The 20123-nt window shown below is 38.4% G+C and overlaps 1 protein-coding gene across 1 annotated transcript in view; it reads right to left on the bottom strand.

The window, feature by feature from the left end:
• RASEF (RAS and EF-hand domain containing) overlaps positions 1-20123 on the bottom strand; it is an 83229-nt gene that overhangs the window by 18322 nt on the left and 44784 nt on the right. Inside the window, exons 8-14 of the mRNA XM_061199286.1 lie at positions 19087-19171; positions 18088-18176; positions 8168-8402; positions 7725-7862; positions 7461-7608; positions 6092-6173; positions 4772-4886 (exon numbers count right to left, since the gene is read on the bottom strand). Of these exons, the coding sequence (XP_061055269.1) occupies positions 4772-4886; positions 6092-6173; positions 7461-7608; positions 7725-7862; positions 8168-8402; positions 18088-18176; positions 19087-19171 (892 nt within the window). The remainder of the gene's footprint in view (positions 1-4771; positions 4887-6091; positions 6174-7460; positions 7609-7724; positions 7863-8167; positions 8403-18087; positions 18177-19086; positions 19172-20123) is intronic.

Raw genomic sequence — 20123 nt, forward strand, 5'->3', positions numbered from 1 at the left:
CTTGAGGTAGGCTTGTATTGCTATAAACTTCCCTCTTAGAACTGCTTTTGCTGCATCCCATAGGTTTTGGATCGTCGTGTTTTCGTTGTCATTTGTCTCCAGGTATTTTTTGATATCCTCTTTGATTTCTTCAGTGATCTCTTGGTTATTTAGTAACGTATTGTTTAGCCTCCATGTGTTTGTGCTTTTTACGGTTTTTTCCCTGTAATTTATTACTAATCTCATAGCATTGTGGTCGGAAAAGATGCTTGATATGATTTCAGTTTTCTTAAATTTACTGAGGCTTGATCTATGACCCAAGCTGTGATCTATCCTGGAGGATGTTCCGTGTGCACTTGAGAAGAAATTGTAATCTGCTGTTTTCAGATGGAATGTCCTATAAATATTAATTAAATCTATCTGATCTATCGTGTCATTTAAAGCTTGTGTTTCCTTATTAATTTTCTGTCTGGATGATATGTCCATTGGTGTAAGTAAGGTGTTAAAGTCCCCCACTATTACTGTGTTGCTGTCGATTTCCTCTTTTATAGCTGTTAGCATTTGCCTTATGTATTGAGGTGCTCCTAGGTTGGGTGCATATATATTTATAATTGTTATATCTTCTTCTCGGATTGATCCCTTGATCATTATGTAGTGTCCTTCCTTGTCTCTTCTAACATTCTTTATTTTAAAGTCTATTTTATGTGATATGAGTATTGCTACTCCAGCTTTTTTTGATTTCCATTTGCATGGAATATCTTTTTCCATCCCCTCACTTTCAGTCTGTATGTGTCCCTAGGTCTGAAATGGGTCATTTGTAGACAGGATATATATGGGTCTTGTTTTTGTATCCATTCAGTGAGCCTGTGTCTTTTGGTGGGAGCATTTAATCCATTTACATTTAAGGTAATTATTGATATGTATGTTCCTATTACCATTTCCTTAATTGTTTTGGGTTTGTTATTGTAGGCCTTTTCCTTCTCTTATGTTTCCTGCCCAGAGAAGTTCCTTTAGCATTTGTTGTAGAGCTGGTTTGGTGGTGCTGAATTCACTTAGCTTTTGCTTGTTTGTAAAGCTTTTGATTTCTCCATCAAATCTGAATGAGATCCTTGCCAGGTAGCGTAATCTTGGTTGTAGGTTCTTCCCTTTCATCACTTTAAATATATTGTGCCACTCCCTTCTGGCTTGTAGAGTTTCTGCTGAGAAATCAGCTGTTAACCTTATGGGAGTTCCCTTTTATGTTATTTGTTGTTTTTCCCTTGTTGCTTTCAATAATTTCTTTTGTCTTTAATTTTTGTCAATTTGATTACTATGTGTCTCAGCGTGTTTCTTCTTGGGTTTATCCTGTATGGGACTCGCTGCGCTTCCTGGACTTGGGTGGCCATTTCCTTTCCCATATTAGGGAATTTTTCGACTATAATCTCTTCAAATATTTTCTTGGGTCCTTTCTCTCTCTCTTCTCCTTCTGGGACACCTATAATGCGAATGTTGGTGTGTTTAATGTTGTCCCAGAGGTCTCTTAGGCTGTCTCCATTTCTTTTCATTCTGTTTTCTTTATTCTGTTCTGCAGCAGTGAATTCCACCATTCTGTCTTCCAGGTCACTTATCCGTTCTTCTGCCTCAGTTATTCTGCTATTGATTCCTTCTAGTGTATTCTTCATTTCAGTTATTGTATTGTTCATCTCTGTTTCTTTGTTCTTTAATTCTTCTAGGTGTTTATTCTTTAATTCTTCTAGGTCTTTGTTAAACGTTTCTTGCATCTTCTCAGTCTTTGCCTCCATTCTTTTTCTGAGGTCCTGGATCATCTTCACTATCATTATTCTGAATTCTTTTTCTGGAAGGTTGCCTATCTCCACTTCATTTAGTTGTTTTTCTGGGGTTTTATCTTGTTCCTTCATCTGGTACATAGTCGTCTGCCTTTTCATTTTGTCCATCTTTCTGTGAATGTGGTTTTCGTTCCACAGGCTGCAGGATTGTAGTTCTTCTTGCTTCTGCTGCCTGCCGTCTGGTGCATGAGGCTATCTAAGAGGCCTGTGCAAGTTTCCTGATGGGAGGGACTGGTGGTGGGTAGAGCTGGGTGTTGCTCTGGAGGGCAGAGCTCAGTAAAACTTTAATCTGCTTGTCTGCTGATGGGTGGGGCTGGGTTCCCTCCCTGTTGGTTGTTTGGCCTGAGGCAACCCAGCACTGGAGCCTAGAGGCTCTTTGTTGGGGCTAATGGTGGACTCCATGAGGGTTCATGCCAAGGAGTATTTCCCAGAACTTCTGCTGCCAGTGTCCTTGTCCCTGCAGTGAGCCACAGCCACCCCCTGCCTCTGCAGGAGACCCTCCAACACTAGCAGGTAGGTCTGGTTCAGTCTCCCCTGGGGTCACTGCTCCTTCCCCTGGGTCCCGATGCGCACACTACTTTGTGTGTGCCCTCCAAGAGTGGAGTCTCTCTTTCCCCCAGTCCTGTCGAAGTCCTGCAATCAAATCCCGCTAGCCTTCAAAGTATGATTCTCTGGGAATTCCTCCTCTTGTTGCCGGATCCCCAGGTTGGGAAGCCTGACGTGGGGCTCAGAACCTTCACTCCAGTGGGTGGACTTCTGTGGTATAACTGTTCTCCAGTTTGTGAGTCACCCACCCAGCAGTTATGGGATTTGATTTTATTGTGATTGCGCTCCTCCTACCGTCTCGTTGCAGCTTCTCCTTTGTCTTTCGATGTGGGGTATCTTTTTTGGTGAGTTCCAGTGTCTTCCTGTGCTTCCAGTGCTCTCACAAGAGGGTGTAAGTGCACGTTCTTCTACTCCACCATCTTGAACCAGTCAACCCAGTGGTTTTCAGTTGAAGTGTATTATTAATTCAGAGCGTTCATTCACCACTGACACTCTACTGCTTCTCAATCCTCTTGCCTATCCCAACAATCTCACAGTTAGTTTCGACCTATATTATAGTGGCCATATAAATTGCCCCCACGGAATTTCCGCAAATTAGAAAAGGTAAGCCATGGTGAAGGTTCATTGTGATAAGTGAAAGTCAAATGCCCAGTGGTATCTAATTTTTTCTCCAATAACAAATTCAAGAATTCATCTTGAATAGTTTTCTTCCTTTTTAGACCCTATGAAAGGTAACATGAATAGCTAAGAAGGTCACTTACCACATGTAGGTGCTTAATCATTTAGCAAATTATGGCAGTAGGGCCCCTGGCACAGGCCACAGCTGGTCACTAAGGGCTATTTCAACCCTATGGATGACCCTGCCTTTTGTGCCTCCTTTTCTTGAGTATAATCCAAAGTCTTAAAATGAAGACCAAGTCCAACAGTTTCAACAATAAAAGGTTTTGCTATAGATCTTAAATATCTGTGGGTATGAGTTAGTTGGGATTATTTGTTCTTCTCTGAACTCACCAGCTTATCCCAGGGAGGTTCATCTGTTCCCTTGAGTAGATCCCTCTCCTCTATGCACTAACTACCTCGGAGATTCTTTCTTGACATCAAAGGATTTTTTCTTAACCTGCTGCTCACTCTGGAGCTTAATCAAAGGAGCAACCAGTGTTGAATCAGGAGGTCCAATTCCTCTTCCACTCCTAACCTCTAAATAACTAAAAGCCAGTGTCATACACTTTCTCTGCCTCAGGTTTCTCATAAAAAGTGAGAATAACATTACATTTCTTCCTTTCTCAGATATGTTACAGAGATGAAAACAACATGTGGAAAACTTTGTGAAATAAAAATACTACATAAATGTCAACACACTTTTGATGTATTTATAATAATTTGAAGTCATGATATTTCAGTTGAACAAAATGCTCATTTATATTTATCTTTGAGTCTTATTGCCAATTTCAATCAGTCATTTCTTGCATCACTTCTTTAGTTAGAAAGAGAACATTCATTCTGGTGTTTTATAGGGTATGAAATAGGCCCAACTCAAGAAACTAGAGGCTAACCTGAGATCAGACAGCAATGTTCTCTGTTCAGCCACCTCTGCACTTAATGCCTGTTAAAAATTATAGATCATAGACGTACGTGAAAAATTGTATTAGCCACTAGATTTGTTTTGGTTTTTTTCCAAGAGTATGCTGAACCATGGCTTGAACTGTAGTTTTATGATTAATGACTGTTGGTAGCACACTAAGTGTGGGCAAAATCATTTCCTACTTTAAAAAATTATTTACCGTGAAACAAAGGATATGAAAGTGGCTCATATGAAAGACACCATCTCATTTGACCAAAAGAAAGCACAGATAGTTACCACACATTTAAAATACCAGTTGGTATTTCAGTAGTACCTTGGGGGTGTGTAAAGACCCAAATCACTGCCAGAATAAGGTTGAGAACACAGTTCCTATAGAAATTGGACCTGGCACAAGCTCACAGCCAGGTGGTGTTTCACCTATACTTCTAGCACATGTGGAAGCCCCTATTACACCTCTAGTCACACTACACACCCAGCCCCATCACCCCCTTGTTTGTGAGAGCTACTTCTCCTTTTTGGGTTGCCTGAATTTTCACTTGCTGCCAGTCAGGTTCTGATTATATCTATAAGAAAACCCAGGAGTTTCCCCTGCTTCCCCACCCCAGAAGCTCACTTTAGTAGTGTCCTTAGCTCTGTGGGAACTTGCCCAGCTACTGAGGAGGAGACCAGTACTGCCAAGTGCCATTGGGAACCCCGGTTCTCACATCCAGTTCTTCCTGAGAGCCTGGATCAGTGGCTTGTAATTGAGTTCGTTTTGACAAAGAAGAGGAACAGCATTTCCTGAGACAGCCTGTAGCTCTCCTGTGTAATTTTTTGGTTCTCTGTTTTGAATTCTTACCTCAATCATATCTACCCATTCTCGTACATTAAGAAAGCTTTTCTCACACGTAACATCATACAGCAGCAAAACACCATCTGCTCTTCTGAAGTAAGACTTGGCAATACTTCTGAATCTGGAAAAGAGAATAGCACGTAATGGTTCTAATCAGTCAGTCAGTTTGGTGCTGCCTCATTCTTCATCTCCTTTATGCTCACTTTTTTCCCTCATCTTTTAAAACAAGCCCCAATTGAGAAGAATCTAATGGCAACCTATTACTGTGAAATAGTCATCCCCGAGGCCTAGAATGACCTGGTGAAAGGTAACAGGATAAGAATCTGGGCTAGTGATTTAGAAAAGCCAATCATTTTCTCCACCAAATAATCCCAAGAAAGTCTACAAACCCCAGAGCATAGCCAGGACAAGGTTGAGATCATAATTTCTAAAAATTTCAGCCTCAGCAACACGCTACCAGAACCCAGCTGTGGGACACACAGAAGGATGGAAGGAGAGGCACATCAGAGAAAAATTATTTTTTGGCTGGTGGGTAGGGAGTATTGTGGGTGGGTGGTAGAAGAACTAACCATGTGGAACACCATAGGGCACACACACAGGGTGTCGGGGGCTCACCAGGGGAAGAGCACACCTCACCCTATCTGTCCTAAACCGAGTGCAGTATTTTACAGGATCTTAAGTAGCTATGTTAACCACACATATTTTTCAAATGCTGCTAGAAAATATGAGCTCCATGTGGGCAGGTGTCTGTGTCCACTTGTTCACTGTTGAATCTGAACACCCTGAATGGTGCCTGGTTACAGAGGTCGGCAGGTACCCCCATATTTGTTTGCTGCACAATCGGATACAGTCTGTTCCCTAAGAGTTAGATAAGATTAAAACCTATGCTTGATGCTCTGGCCATCAGCAGTGAAAGAAAGACAGGGTACTGTCTGTGGTCAGATGCGAGTCTGCTACTTATCAATGGTCTGTGTCCCTGCCCTTGAACCGGGGAACTGACAGGTCCTCCTCTCCATCTTCTATGGTGCCCCAGCTATGCAGCTCCTCACACTGTTGCCATGTCCAGGAATGCCGCCTCACTGAAATTTTCTCCTTAGGATAGGGCATTCTCTTTTTCTCAGTGGCTCACCAATCCAAAGGAAGCTTAAAGATCCTCTTCACACGACTGATGGATCAGCGAAGGAGGAAAGGATGTGGAAAAAAACAAGCATTCTTGAAATTCTAACGTACTCTATCAGAATTATATGAGTACAAAAACCACCAAGTATCCTACAAGGCTTGTCTGTGCAACTCAGCAGAATCCAAAGCATTATGGAAAGCACTTGCCTCTCCTGGCCAGCGGTATCCCAGAGTTGCAGTACTGTTCGCTCTCCATCTACAATGAGAGTTTTCATTTGAAAATCAACTCCTGAAAAGGAATATAAGAGAACATGGAGAACACGATGTAAATAATTCCATTGGTTTTTACTTTCAAGCCCTCTTTAGGATGAGACAAAAGCCAATAAGCCAAAGTTCGGCAAGACAGAGAGGAATGAACCTGGCCTTCAAGGACAGTGTGCGTGCAGATGCTTATTGCAGGTTGGCTGACTTGGGGAAGGATTTAATCTATGGACAAAAGGAAAATCTATGTTTTATGTGTCCACATAATTAGATGGACTCAGTTATATCTGTGTGTGTGCATGCACATAAATGTGCCTATGTATATGTATATTTACAGGTATATACATTTGTGTATGTATATGTATATAAGTACATGTATATGATGTGTATATATGCCAGGCTCTCTTGGAACCGAACCAAATATTGTAGGCTTTTTACGAATCAAATTGAAGTGAACCTTCAGCTTTGTTATCTTGAAGGGTGTAACAGAGAACCATAAATTTAGAAAGACATCCGTTGTGAAGAAGGTAATCTGTTCTAAGGTTTCTGGTTATCAAAATAAGAACTCTTTAGATAAGGAAGAAAAGTAAATGATAATTTGCATATCTTCCTTCAATTCCTTTTACTGATTACTATGCAAATTTGGGAAATGAGGACACTATTTTTTCCTTGTTCTGAGAGGTATTACTCGTGTATTCCGTTGTGAAGGAGGGGAGGGAACATACACCCGGCTATGATTTTGACCTTGATGACAAACTGGCTATCGGTAAACTCACTTTATCAACATCAAATGACACCTGATCAGAAAGGCTTTCCCTGGGCACGCTGTGTAAAAGTGCACCTCTCCCAAACCTCATTTTTTAAAATGTGTTTTTCATCCATTTACCTCATTGTGGGCTGGGATTTAGTCGCCTTTGTTTATTGTGTATCCGTAGTGCCTACAACAGTACGTGGCTCACAGCAGGACTCAGGATATGCTTGCTGAATAAATGAATCTGTCACCTCTGGCTCTTAACTTTGTTTGGTTGATCTCACTGGGTAAGCAGATACCTCAGTCCTTTGCTAGTCTTCCTCTCCGAAATTTAGGCCTTAGCCAAAACAGAAGGCTATTCTATAGAGAAGGACATGTGTGTGTGCAAGTGTGCGTGCACACACACACACACCTCTACCTATATACATATTTATTATACAGAGAGAGAGAAAGAGAGAGAGAAAGAGAGAAAGAGATCTGTTTGTCTGTATATAATCCCTAAAGAAAATAGAATCAACCTAAAGAAGGTCATTTTCCCATTATCCACTGAAAAAGGAACTGTACCCAGGGTGGCACTTGTGTTTCCTCGAAATTCATTCTTGCAAAGTCTCATGAGCAAACTTGACTTTCCTACTGCAGCGTCCCCAGCCAGCACAATCTTGTAAGCCTTCTGTGAGCTGGAAGATTTATGGTTTTCATCCACCATGTCTGTCTAGGGGAAGGAAGCCACAGTGAGTGACAAAGGTAGTGCCGGCTTTCTTCCTAGTAAGTTATATGGCATGAAGATGAACAGTGTTCATGAATAAAAGTGTCTCTGAAACCACCTACCTGTGGTGCAAGTGCTGAGATGGGCTTTCTCAAGGAGCTAATGCCGCTGTCTTCACTAGCAGACCCCTGTGGCTTCCAGTCTAGGATGGAAGCCACGCCTTCTGAGCCATACGTCTCTTCATCCCTTATATCAGGAACCTGTTTTTTTTTTTTTTAAAGTCAGCCGTTAAAAAACAAAGTCTTTCATTACACATATACATCATGAAATAAAAAGAAGAAAAATATGCTGCTGAATCAACAGTCAATGCTATTATGGAACAGAGTGGCTGCAAAAGGAAATCTGTGAGAGTTTTCCCTAACTTGATAGGGAGAAACATTCTCCCAACTATGTTTCACATGTATAACCTTTAAAACAATGCCCATGACAGATAAAGGTCAAACGGGGTGAGATACGTATTTCTATGGAAGATCAGGCCTAGGAGAGAAATGACTTTGGGGCTTACGTCTGTGTCTGAAGCATCACCCCCAGAGCTCTCCTGCGTGCCGTGTGACCTCTGGAATCCCCTCTGGTGCTTGTACTCCACCTCCGAGTCATACTCATTGGAATCTCTCAGGGTAGACAAGCCGCTGTCGAAGCAGCTCTCAGGCAGGCTGTCAATGTCACAGTTTATCCTCTGCACGGGATCACAGAGGGCCAGAGAGTCACAGTCCTCATCCATGTAGGAAGAGCGGGATGACCTGGTGACAAAGGAGAGGACCGCTGTACCTGAGGGCTGGCAATGCTCAAGACGACACAGCAGTGGAATCAGACAGCAACAGAATCAAGAAGACCGATATTCTCATTCTTGCCAAGAGCCGCAGTGTATTCCATGATTAAGCAACAGGGGAAATAAAATGCTCAGAGCAATAGTTCATTCTATGCAACAATCAATTAAGATAAAGACATTTAAATCAAACATTTAATAAAGGAAGCTATTTTAAAAAAAAATCACCTTCTTTATTTCCTGATACAAAAAGAATTAGAATGCCCAGGATGTAAATGCAATCTCAAGTTGTGTTAAGAAAAATGTACACAGAACATGTGAACCTTTTATTCTAATGTGGTCAGACCATATTTTGAACAGCATGTCCATTTCTGGATAATACCTCTATTATGACCTGAGACTTTAAACCCTCCAGTCTGAGAAATGTTTCAGTGCACTCGGCTTAAGTTGTAATGGTTTCTCTCCTCAAATATTTGAAGAGCTGACACAGGAAGACTACATTCTCTCAGGGCCAACTGATAAACTTTTCTGGGAGTCACATCTCTAATCAACATGATGAAAAATGACAGGCAATCAGAAATGTGTGGCCCTGGAATGGTTTGGCATATGAGATGAATTTTCTGCCACTAAGTGTGGACATGTCTGGAAAGACTCTTATGGGAGAGGTTTCATAGGGAGATGCCCCATACAAAGGCTAGAACTCCTGACTTCTATGGATCTTTCCACTTGGGAAACTCCAACATTTTATAAATGTTAATTACCTCATTTACTTTTGCTTTTCCGTTTGATTCCCATAAGTATCTAAGTTTATATTGAAATAAAACAAGGGTTACAACTTACTTAGTTCCTACTACACATTGGGCATCATCCTAGCCACTTGGCATACATGATGTCATCAGAAAGAGGAAATGGGCAGGGTATATAGGTCTCCAGATGTGAGAAATAATAAGAGATGAATGTTCTTGGAAAAGAGAGGGTAATCTTAATATAAATACAACTATAAGCCATATAAATCTGAGAAGTCAAAAATATTTTGGTGCCATTATCAAATGTTTAAAATTAACTAAAAAGGTAATTTAATCACCTAACTCTCTCTAAATATGTTGCTCAATTATCAAGTCTCCTGGGACAGGAATTTCATACCACATCTCAATCTACCTAGCTGGCTGTGTGTGAATTTTTGTGTACATTTTTCTGTTTGTCTCATCATTTATAAAACTCTCCTTCTGACACTTATTTTAGGTCAATCTGTAAGGAACCTAAAGAAACCATTCTCATTATAATATAGTACAAATTCAGCTCCATGTCATGATTAGTCAGAACTTTATTTTTTTAACCTATTCATATTTTTGATAAGGAATGAAGGAGAAAAAAATCCTGATTGAAAAATCACCTCCATGAAAATACAGAATCTAAATAAAAAATATAGGTATAGATCAGACTTTCTCAAACTCAACTTATATACATACCCTTTTAAAAGTAAACTATTCTTATCTGCCTGAAGAATATTTTCATTACAATTAAATATGTAAAAATACAAAACAAGTTATATTTTTGTTAGAGTTCTTAGAAAAAACTCAAAACTAAAACAAATATACAACTTAAAATCCAATAAGGCCACAAAAGCAATAAAATTAAATTTATAAGATGCTTTTAATTAAAAAAAATTTTAATTGAAGTATAGTTGATGTACACTATTATATAAATTATAGGTATACAATATAGTGACTCACAATTTTTAAAGGTTATACTCCATTTAGTTATTATAAAATATTGGTTATATTCCCCACATTGTACAATATATCCTTGTAGCTTATTTTATACCTAATAGTTTGTACCTCTTACTGCCCTACCCCTATATTGCCCCTTCCTCCCCTCCCCACTAGTAACTACTAGTTTGTTCTCTGTATCTGTGAGTCTCCTTCTTTTTTGTTATATTCACTAGTTTGTCATATTTTTTAGAGTCCACATATAAGAGATATCATACAGTATTTGTCTTTCTCTGTCTCACTTATTTCATTTAGCATAACGCCCTCCAAGTCCATCCATGTTGCTGCAAATGGCAAAATTTCATTCTTTTTTATGGCTGAGTTGTATTTCATTGTATATATACACTACATCTTCTTTATCCATTCATCTGTTGATGGACACTTAGGTTGCTTCCATATCTTGGCTATTGTAATGCTGCTGTGAATACTGGGCTGCATGCATCTTTTAGAATTAGTGTTTTTGTTTTTTTCAGATATATATCCAGAAGTGGAATTGCTGGGTCATATGGTAGTTCCATTTTTAGTTTTTTTGAGAAACCTCCATACTGTTTTCCACAGTGGCTGCACCAATTTACATTCCCACTAACAGTGCATGAGGGTTCCCTTTTTTCCACATCCTCACCATTTGTTATTTGTGTTCTTTTTGATGATATCATCTTTTTGATGATAGCACCTGACAGGTGTGAGGTGATATCTTATTGTGGTTTTGATTGGCATCTCCCTGATGATTAGCGATATTGCGCATCTTCTCAAGTGCCTGTTGGCCATCAGCAACCTCTTTAGAGAAATGTCTATTCAGTTCTTCTGCCCATTTTTTAATTCGGCTGTTTTTTTGATGTTGGGTTATATAAGCTGTTTATATATGTTGGATCTTAACCCCTGTTGGTCATACATTTCCAAATATTTTCTGCCATTCAGTGGGTTGTCTTTTTGATCTGTTGATAATTTCCTTTGCTGTGCAAAAGCTCATAAGTTTAATTAGGTCCCATTTGTTAATTTTTGCTTTTATTTCCTTTGTTTTAGGAGATGGATCCAAAAAATATTCCTATGATTTATATTAAAGAGTGTTCTGCCTACATTTTCCTCTACGTATTTTATGGTATCCGATCTTACACTTAGATCTTCAATCCATTTTGAGTTTATTTTTGCATATAGTGTTAGAGAATGTTCTAATTTCATTCTTTTACATGTAGCTGTCTAGTTTTCCCAGGACTGGCTACTGAAGAGACTGTCTTTTCTCCGTTGTATATTCTTGCCTCCTTGTAATAGATTGACCATAAGTGTGTGGGTTTATTTCTGGACTCTCTATCCTGTTCCCATGATCTATGTGTCTGTTTTTGTGTCAGCACCACACTGTTTTGATGACTGTAGCTTTGTAACATAGTCTGAAGTCAGGGAGCATGAGTCCTCCAGCTCTGTTCTTCTTTCTCAACATGATTTTGGCTATTCAGGGTCCTTTGTGTTTCCATACAAATTTTAAAATTATTTGTTCTAGAAAAATGCCTTTGGTATTTTGTTAGCGATTACATTGTTAGGGATTGCAATGACTCTGTAGATTGCCTTGGGCAGTATGGTCATTTTAACAATATTGATTCTTCCAATCCAAGAACACTGTATATCTTTCCATATGTTTGTGTCATCTTCAATTTCTTTCTTCATTGTCTTATAGTTTTCCAAGAACAGGTCTTTTACCTCCTTAGGTAGGTTTATTCCTAGGTATTTTATTCTTTTTGATGAGGTGGTAAATGGGACTGTTTCCTTAATTTCTCTTTCTGGTAGTTCACTGTTTGTCAGTGTATAAAAATGCAACAGATTTCTGTATATTAATCTTGTATCCTGCAACTTTACCAAATTCATTGATGAGCTCTAGTAGTCTTCTGGTGGCATCTTTAGGATTTTCTATGTATAGTATCATGCCACCTGCAAATAGTGACAGTTTCACTTCTTCCTTTCCAATTTGGATTCTTTCTGTTTCTTTCTCTTCTCTGATTGCTGTGGCTAGGACTTCCAAAACTATGCTGAATAAAAGTGGCAAGAGTGGGCATCCTTGTCTCGTTCCTGATCTTAGAGGAAATGCTTTCAGTTTTTCACCTTTGAGTAAATGATGTTAGCTGTGGGTTTGTCATATATGGCCTTTATTATGTTGAGGTATGTTCCCTCTATGCCCACTTTCTGGAGAGTTTCTAAAATCTTAAGTGGATGTTGAATTTTGTCAAAAGCTTTTTCTGCATCTACTGAGATGATCATATAGTTTTTATTCTTCAGTTTGTTAATGTGGTGCATCACATTGATATTGAAAAATCCTTGCATCCCTGGGATAAATCCCACTTGATCATGATGTATGATCCTTTTAATGTATTGTTGGATTTGATTTGCTAATATTTTGTTGAGGATTTTTGCATCTATATTCATAAGTGATACTGGCCTATAATTTTCTTCTTTTGTGATATCTTTGTCTGGTTTTGGTATCAGGGTGATGGGTGCCTCATAGAATGAGTTCAGGAGTGTTCCTTCCTCTGCAATTTTTTGGACTAGTTTGAGAAGGATTAGTGTTAACTCTTCTCTAAATGTTTGGTAGAATTCACCTGTGAAGCCATCTGGACCTGGACTTTTGTTTGTTGGGAGTTTTAAAATTACTGATTCAATTTCATTACTGGTAATTGGTTTGTTCATATTTTCTATTTCTTCCTGGTTCATTCTTGGGAGATTGTACCTTTCTAAGAATTTGTCCATTTCTTCTAGGTTGTCCATTTTATTGGCATATAGTTGTTTGTAGCAGTCTCTAATAATCCTTTGTATTTCTTTCATGTTGGCTGTAACTTTTCCTTTCTCTTTTCTGATTTTATTGATTTGGGCCCTCTCCCTTTTTTTCTTGATGAGTCTGGCTAAAGGTTTATCAATTTTGTTTATCTTTTCAAAGAACCAGCTCTTAGTATCATTGACCTTTTCTGTATATTTTTTAAACTCTATTTCATTTATTTCTGCTCTGATCTTTATGATTTCTTTCCTTCTACTAACTTTGGGTTTTGTCTGTTCTTATTTCTCATTGCTTTAGGTGTAAGGCTGGGTTGTTTATTTTTCTTGTTTCCTGAGGTAAGCCTGTATTGCTATAAACGTCCCTCTTAGAACTGCTTTTGCTGTGTCCCACAGGTTTTGGATCATTGTGTTTTAGTTTTCTTTTGCCTCTAGGTATTTTTTGATTTCCTCTTTGATTTCCTTATGATCCGTTGGTTGTTCCATAGCATATTGTTTAGTCTCCCGTGTGTTTGTGTTTTTTGCAGTTTTTTTCTTGTAGTTGATTTCTAGTCTCATAGTGTTGTGGTTGGGAAAGATGCTTGATATGATTTCAGTTTTCTTAAATTTACTAAGGCTTGTTTTGTGGCCTAGCATGTGATCTATCCTGGCGAACATTCCATGTACACTTGAAAAGAATGTGTATCCTGCTACTTTTGGATGGAATGCTCTCTCTATATCAATTAAGTCCATCTGGCCCAATGTGTCATTTAAGGCCTATGTTTCCTTATTGATTTTCTACCTGGATGATCTATCCATTGATGTGAGTTAAAATCCCCCACTATTATTGCTTTACTGTTGATTTCTCCTTTTATGTCCATTAATATTTGCCTTATATATTTAGGTGCTCCTATGTTGGGCTTATATATATTTACAATTGTTATATCTTCTTCTTGGATTGATCCTTTGATCATTATGTAGTGTCCTTTTTTGTCTCTTGAAACAGTCTTTATTTTAAAGTCTATTTTGTCTGATATAAGTATTGCTATTCCAGCTTTCTTTTGATTTTCATTTGCATGGAATACCTTTTTCCATCCCCTCACTTTCAATCTGTGTGTGTCTCTAGATCTGAAGTGAGTCTCTTGTAGGCAGCATATATACGGGTCTTGTTTTTATATCCATTCAGTCACTCTGTGTCTTTTAGTTGAAGTATTTAGTCCATTTACACTTAAGGTAATTATCAATGTGTATGTTCTTACTGCCAGTTTTAAAAAATGTTTTGGGCTTGTTTTTCTAGGTCTTTTTTTCCCCTTCTTTTGTTCTTTTCTCTTGTGATCTGAAGACTATTAAGTTTTTATATTAGCATCAAAAAGAAAAGAAAATATTAACTTCTTATATCAGACTAATGAGTCCCCCCAAAAGGAACATCAGTCTGGACCACAGTGGCCCTCTAGTGACTGTTCAAGGTTATGAGCACACAAGAGCTACGTTCCTGTCACTCTGAAGCACTGGGATATGATGACTTTGTCCCTTGGTCCTACTGTCAAGGAGCTCTTTGTCCAGTACTACCAGCCTTATTCATGGTGTCCACTCTTTTCAAAAACGAATCATCGTGAATTTTCTGAAATAATTTTCAGTTATCTATCTTTTCCCCTATTTGATTAGAACTGACCTTAAGTAACAGCCCAGGAAAATGGCATCACACCCACATATTTTAAAAATTCGTATGGAGACACAAAAGACCCCGAATAGCCAAAGCAGTCTGGATGGAAAAAAACGGAGCTGGAGGAATCAGACTCCCTGACTTCAGACTATACTACAAAGCTACAGTAATCAAGACAATATGGTACTGGCACAAAACCAGAAATATAGATCAATGGAACAAGATAGAAAGCCCAGAGATAAACCTATGCACCTATGGTCAACTAAACTATGACAAAGGAGGCAAGGATATACAATGGAGAAAAGACAGTCTCTTCAATAAGTGGTGCTGGGAAAACTGGACAGCTACATGTAAAAGAATGAAATTAGAACACTCCCTAACACCATACACAAAAATAAACTCAAAATGGATTCGAGACTTAAATGTAAGACCGGACACTATAAAACTCTTAGAGGAAAACATTGGAAGAACACTCTTTGACATAAATCACAGCAAGATCTTTTAGGATCCACCTCCTAGAGTAATGGAAATAAAAACAAAAATAAACAAATGGGACCTAATGAAACTTCAAAGCTTTTGCACAGCAAAGGAAACCATAAACAAGATGAAAAGACAACCCTCAGAATGGGAGAAAGTATTTGCAAACGAATCAACGGACACAGGATTATTCTCCAAAATATATAAACAGCTCATGCAGCTCAATATTAAAGAAACAAACAACCCAATCCAAAAACGGGCAGAAGACCTAAATAGACATTTCTCCAAAGAAGACATACAGATGGCCAAGAAGCACGTGAAAAGCTGCTCAACATCACTAATTATTAGAGAAATGCAAATCAAAACTACAATGAGATATCACCTCACACCAGTTAGAATGGGCATCATCAGAAAATCTACAAACAACAAATGCTGGAGAGGGTGTGGAGAAAAGGGAACCCTCTTGCACTGTTGGTGGGAATGTAAATTGATACAGCCACTCTGGAGAACAGTATGGAGGTTCCTTAAAAAACTAAAAGTAGAATTACCATATGATCCAGCGATCCCACTACTGGGCATATACCCAGAGAAAACTATAATTCAAAAAGACACATGCACCCCAATGTTCATTGCAGCACTGTTTACAACAGCCAGGTCATGGAAGCAACCTAAATGCCCATCGACGGACGAATGGATAAAGAAGTTGTGGTACATATATACAATGGAACATTACTCAGCCATAAAAAGGAATGAAATTGAGTCATTTGTTGAGACGGGGATGGATCTAACGACTGTCATACAGAGTGAAGTAAGTCAGAAAGAGAAAAACAAATATCGTATATTAACGCATGTATGTGGAACCTAGAAAAATGGTACAGATGAACCGGTTTGCAGGGCAGAAGTTGAGACACAGATGTAGAGAACAAACGTATGGACACCATGGAGGGAAAACCATGGTGGGGTAGGGATGGTGGTGTGCTGAACTGGGCGATTGGGATTGACATGTATACACTGATGTGTATAAAATTGATGACTAATAAGAACCTGCAGTATAAAAAAACAAAAAAACAAACAAACTAACAAAAAAACAACTAATACTAAACTTTCTTTGGGTTATTTGTATGGAAATATGTTAATATAAATGTTTCAGACATTACATGAAATTTCTAAAAATCTTATATGTTCTGGTATAATGTTATAAGTCATAATTCTAGTTATTACTTTAAAATGTATATCTCAGAAATAACTAAATTTTGTTGTCAATTGCATTATTATGAACTTTCATCAAATCTTTAACTGTGGTCATTTTTAAGTCTTTTGTCATTTACAGACAGTTCTGGGTGTACTCTGATGCTTTTGCAAAAATGTTCCTATAAAAGGGTTTCATCTTCAAGGAATTCATGGAAAAGACTCTGACAAGTACAGGTTTCTGGTAAGTGACTATACTGCTGAACTGAATGAAGAATCATTTTCAGAACTCTAATGGAAAACTGATGAATTCATAAAAGTGCTAACAAAAGATCAAGATGAAAAAAAAATTAATTACATGGGACTGAGTGAACTGTTGAGGATGATTATAATTTTTGTGACTTTCTGTTTGAATAAAAAAAAAATCCCACAAGGACTCAGAGGCAAAAAGTATACAAATCAATTTTCACTGCAAAGTAAAGGAGCTGTTACAGTGGAGGATTACTGGACTGAATGCCAATATTATGACATAGTATGAGTGTGTTTCGTGTTTGGTAATTGCAATCATTGTTGCTTTTGTTGTGGTCATCCATTTACAATGCTTGATGTCAGTTTATCTCTTGTAAAAATAAAATACAGTGTGTGTGTGTGGAAAAAAAAAAGAAAAAAGAAAAACGTTCTGGAGGTGGGTGGTGGTGATGGTTGCACAAACAATGTGAATGTACTTAATGCCACTGAACTGTACACTTAAATATAGTGAAGATGGTAAGTTTTACGTTATGTATATTTTATCACTATTTTTTAAAATAAAGAATAATACCTTTTTAAACTCAAAAAAAAAACCTATTTCTCAAAAACAGAGAAGCCAGTTGCCTAAAAATAGATAAACCATTCAAATTTTTTATTAAACAAATCAGTGAATAATAAAAACATCTGATACTTGGATAGAATTTTATTAAAAGTGATTACCAGTAAGCCTTGGAAACAGACCTTCCTGAAAGGGGATATGGCCATTTTGCTAATGCCAAGATACTAAGTACATTATTCTTTAGACTAAAAGTCCTCAAATGAAAAGGGAAGGAACATAAATTATGAAAGTGGCATCAGAAATGGAGAGCCAGAGACCTGCAGTTTATGCACTCACGTCTACCATCAAACTTTGACATACTCCAAGTTAGCCTTTTAAGTAGCAACACTGGACATGTATATGTATACAGATGTGTACACAAATGTAATCTTTCAGTTTTTATTGCTAGATCTCAAGTTATAGCAGGGCTAATATTTCACTTCATTTGATTAAAAATAGAGCTAAATCCTCACTTCTGGGAAGCCTCTGTGACTCCTTTAATACATTAGCGCATAAACATCTACTTGCCACATTTCTATTTGTTTTGAAAGTTTGCCTTTCCTTGAACATAGCTTGCATAATATTATACTGAGCTATTAAACATTTACAGATTGTGCCAAGAGTCTCAACATCATATATTGCGTATATCACAACGTCACATATGGTAGTTCCACTGGCTTCCCTGAAACACCTCTTACTGAGGGCACTTCTAAGAAACAAGACTTAATAGGCATGAGGTAAGGGTAAGCATACATAACACCAAGTCACAATAACATCGTAAAGAAATCACTTTACTCTCTCTAAAACATTTTTACTTTAATCTTTACATGTTTCATGTTTCAGAAATTTAAAGTAAGATAGTGGAAAACAGATATTAGTGCCCCAAATATATTCTGTTATTCTAATTCACCTGTAAGGAAATGTACTTTCCTTTTAACTCAGTTCCAGAATTTAAACTAAAAGTAAGTAGGTGTTAACATACCTGTCATAGCCCAGAGGTTGAGGAGAATGAGCATTAAATTTAGGACTGCTTCTGGAAATTGTATTCCCTGGTGATATATTATTTATGCGCTGTAATACATAAAATACATACGTAATATTTTGTTATTTCATGTAAAAAATTTTATGTACATTTTTAAAAACTGTAGCACACTAGTTTACTAATGTAATTAAAAGTTTGGTATCCTACATGAGAAAATGAAAGCACAGAAATCAAGGGAAAAACTGCAACAACTGCCCATAGTACTCTCTCCTCATCATGTCTTAAGTCCAAACCCTACCATATAAGCCATAAAGGGGAATCCTGGTTCCCCAGATTTGCCAGGACCCTGCAATACCGACTGTGGATTTATCTCTTCTCGAACCATCATTTGGCTTAGTGACTGACTCATCCATACCCAAAGCTGTGGCACTGGAACCCCAACCTTGAAGCTGACCCCCAAAAGTGGGGGAAGAGGCTTTCTGGCACATGTAGTCTGGGGAAAGGTCCTCAAAATTCCAAATGGGCCTTAGCTTGTTTCTGTAGGAGAGTTTAAAGCCCAAGGCCTCCACTCTGATGATCTCACTACCAGAAAGAACAAACCAATGGGTCTAATAAACTCCTCAGCCAGAAGCACCCTCTCTCTCCTCTCAACTGGGCAATATATATTTTAACCTCCATGAGACATCTCACTTTTTCTTCTATTATTGCTATCTGTGCACACCTTAACTCCCTACTATACTATAAACTCTTCCAGGACCCAGGTCACACCTTATACATCTTTCTCTGGTTTTCTGGAACATTGAACAAAGAGTTGGCTAACATCTAGACATTTATTTATGCAGAGGAGTGGCATATTTTTTAAGTTGGGAAAATGTCTCCTTTTATTATATGAAATAGTTTCTCATTATTATAAGTTCTCTTCTAAGAAAATACATGATTTTTATCAAAATACTCTACCACGAGAAAGAATGAAATGCATTATAAAATTCTATCACATACCAAGGATCTGTTGAACTTGCTGTAACTGTTTTCAAGGGCACTCCTTAGGCCATCATTACTGTCATGCAGTTTCCTGTTAGCTGTTCTACAAAGTAAATAAATAGATAAGTAAAGTATTAGTCGGGGTGAAAGTCACCACTTCTTTTCAGGCTGTGATATTCAGAACGTGGCATTACCACCGCTTGTATCTTTCTACCACTTCCCTTCAAACCTCATAAACTGAGATCATAATTCATTACTAGAAGTGCAACTTAACAATGTGTCGCCTCTCTTTAGAGGTCTCAAGGCATTTTAGGAGCGAGTCAGCTATGCTGTGGAACCCACTCCTCCTTCAGGTAGCTCCACTGTTTGGATAGGTTTGGTGCAGGTCTCTGTTCCCTAAGGGCCTGAAGCCAGCCGGCCCCACCTACTCTCTATCCCCCCTGCACAGATGTGCTGTGTTATGTCACACTTCTTTCTCCTGGCTACTCCTGCATCCTTCTTGTGGCATGGTGCTGTACCGCCAGGCACTGTTATACACCAGTTAAAGGCTCCAATGTTGACTCAGGGTTCAAACCCCAACTCAGGCACTTACTTTCTATATGCCTTACAGCAGCCATTTAAGCTATCAGAGACTGAGCAACCTTTTCTATCAAATGAAGTCTCTGCCGTAGAGACTGGCTACTATCTCCCTGCTTCAGGCTTATTCATCCTTCAGAAGTCAGAAGCTTCCTGGACCTTCCTGGTTAGGAGGATGCCCTTACGAGACACTTGGTTCCCCTTGGCCCCCGCCTCTCCTTTGGCATCTAACATCTGTAAGTATTGATCAGGTTCCATCCTCTTCCCCTAGACTAGCCCCATAAGGAGAGAGACCTTTTTCTCCTACTTGCTACTGTATCCTCAGCTCCTGGCATACCTGAACCATAAAAGGTGCTGAGTGAAAACCTGCTGAATGAATGAATAAATGAATTAACAGGATTCTTGTAATATATCAACTCTATCATTGCCACAGGTGAGATGTAATAAGCATTCACAATGGTGAAAAAAAATTGTCAAAT

Source organism: Eubalaena glacialis, chromosome 9 (assembly GCF_028564815.1).
Source record: "Eubalaena glacialis isolate mEubGla1 chromosome 9, mEubGla1.1.hap2.+ XY, whole genome shotgun sequence".
Taxonomy (NCBI): domain Eukaryota; kingdom Metazoa; phylum Chordata; class Mammalia; order Artiodactyla; family Balaenidae; genus Eubalaena; species Eubalaena glacialis.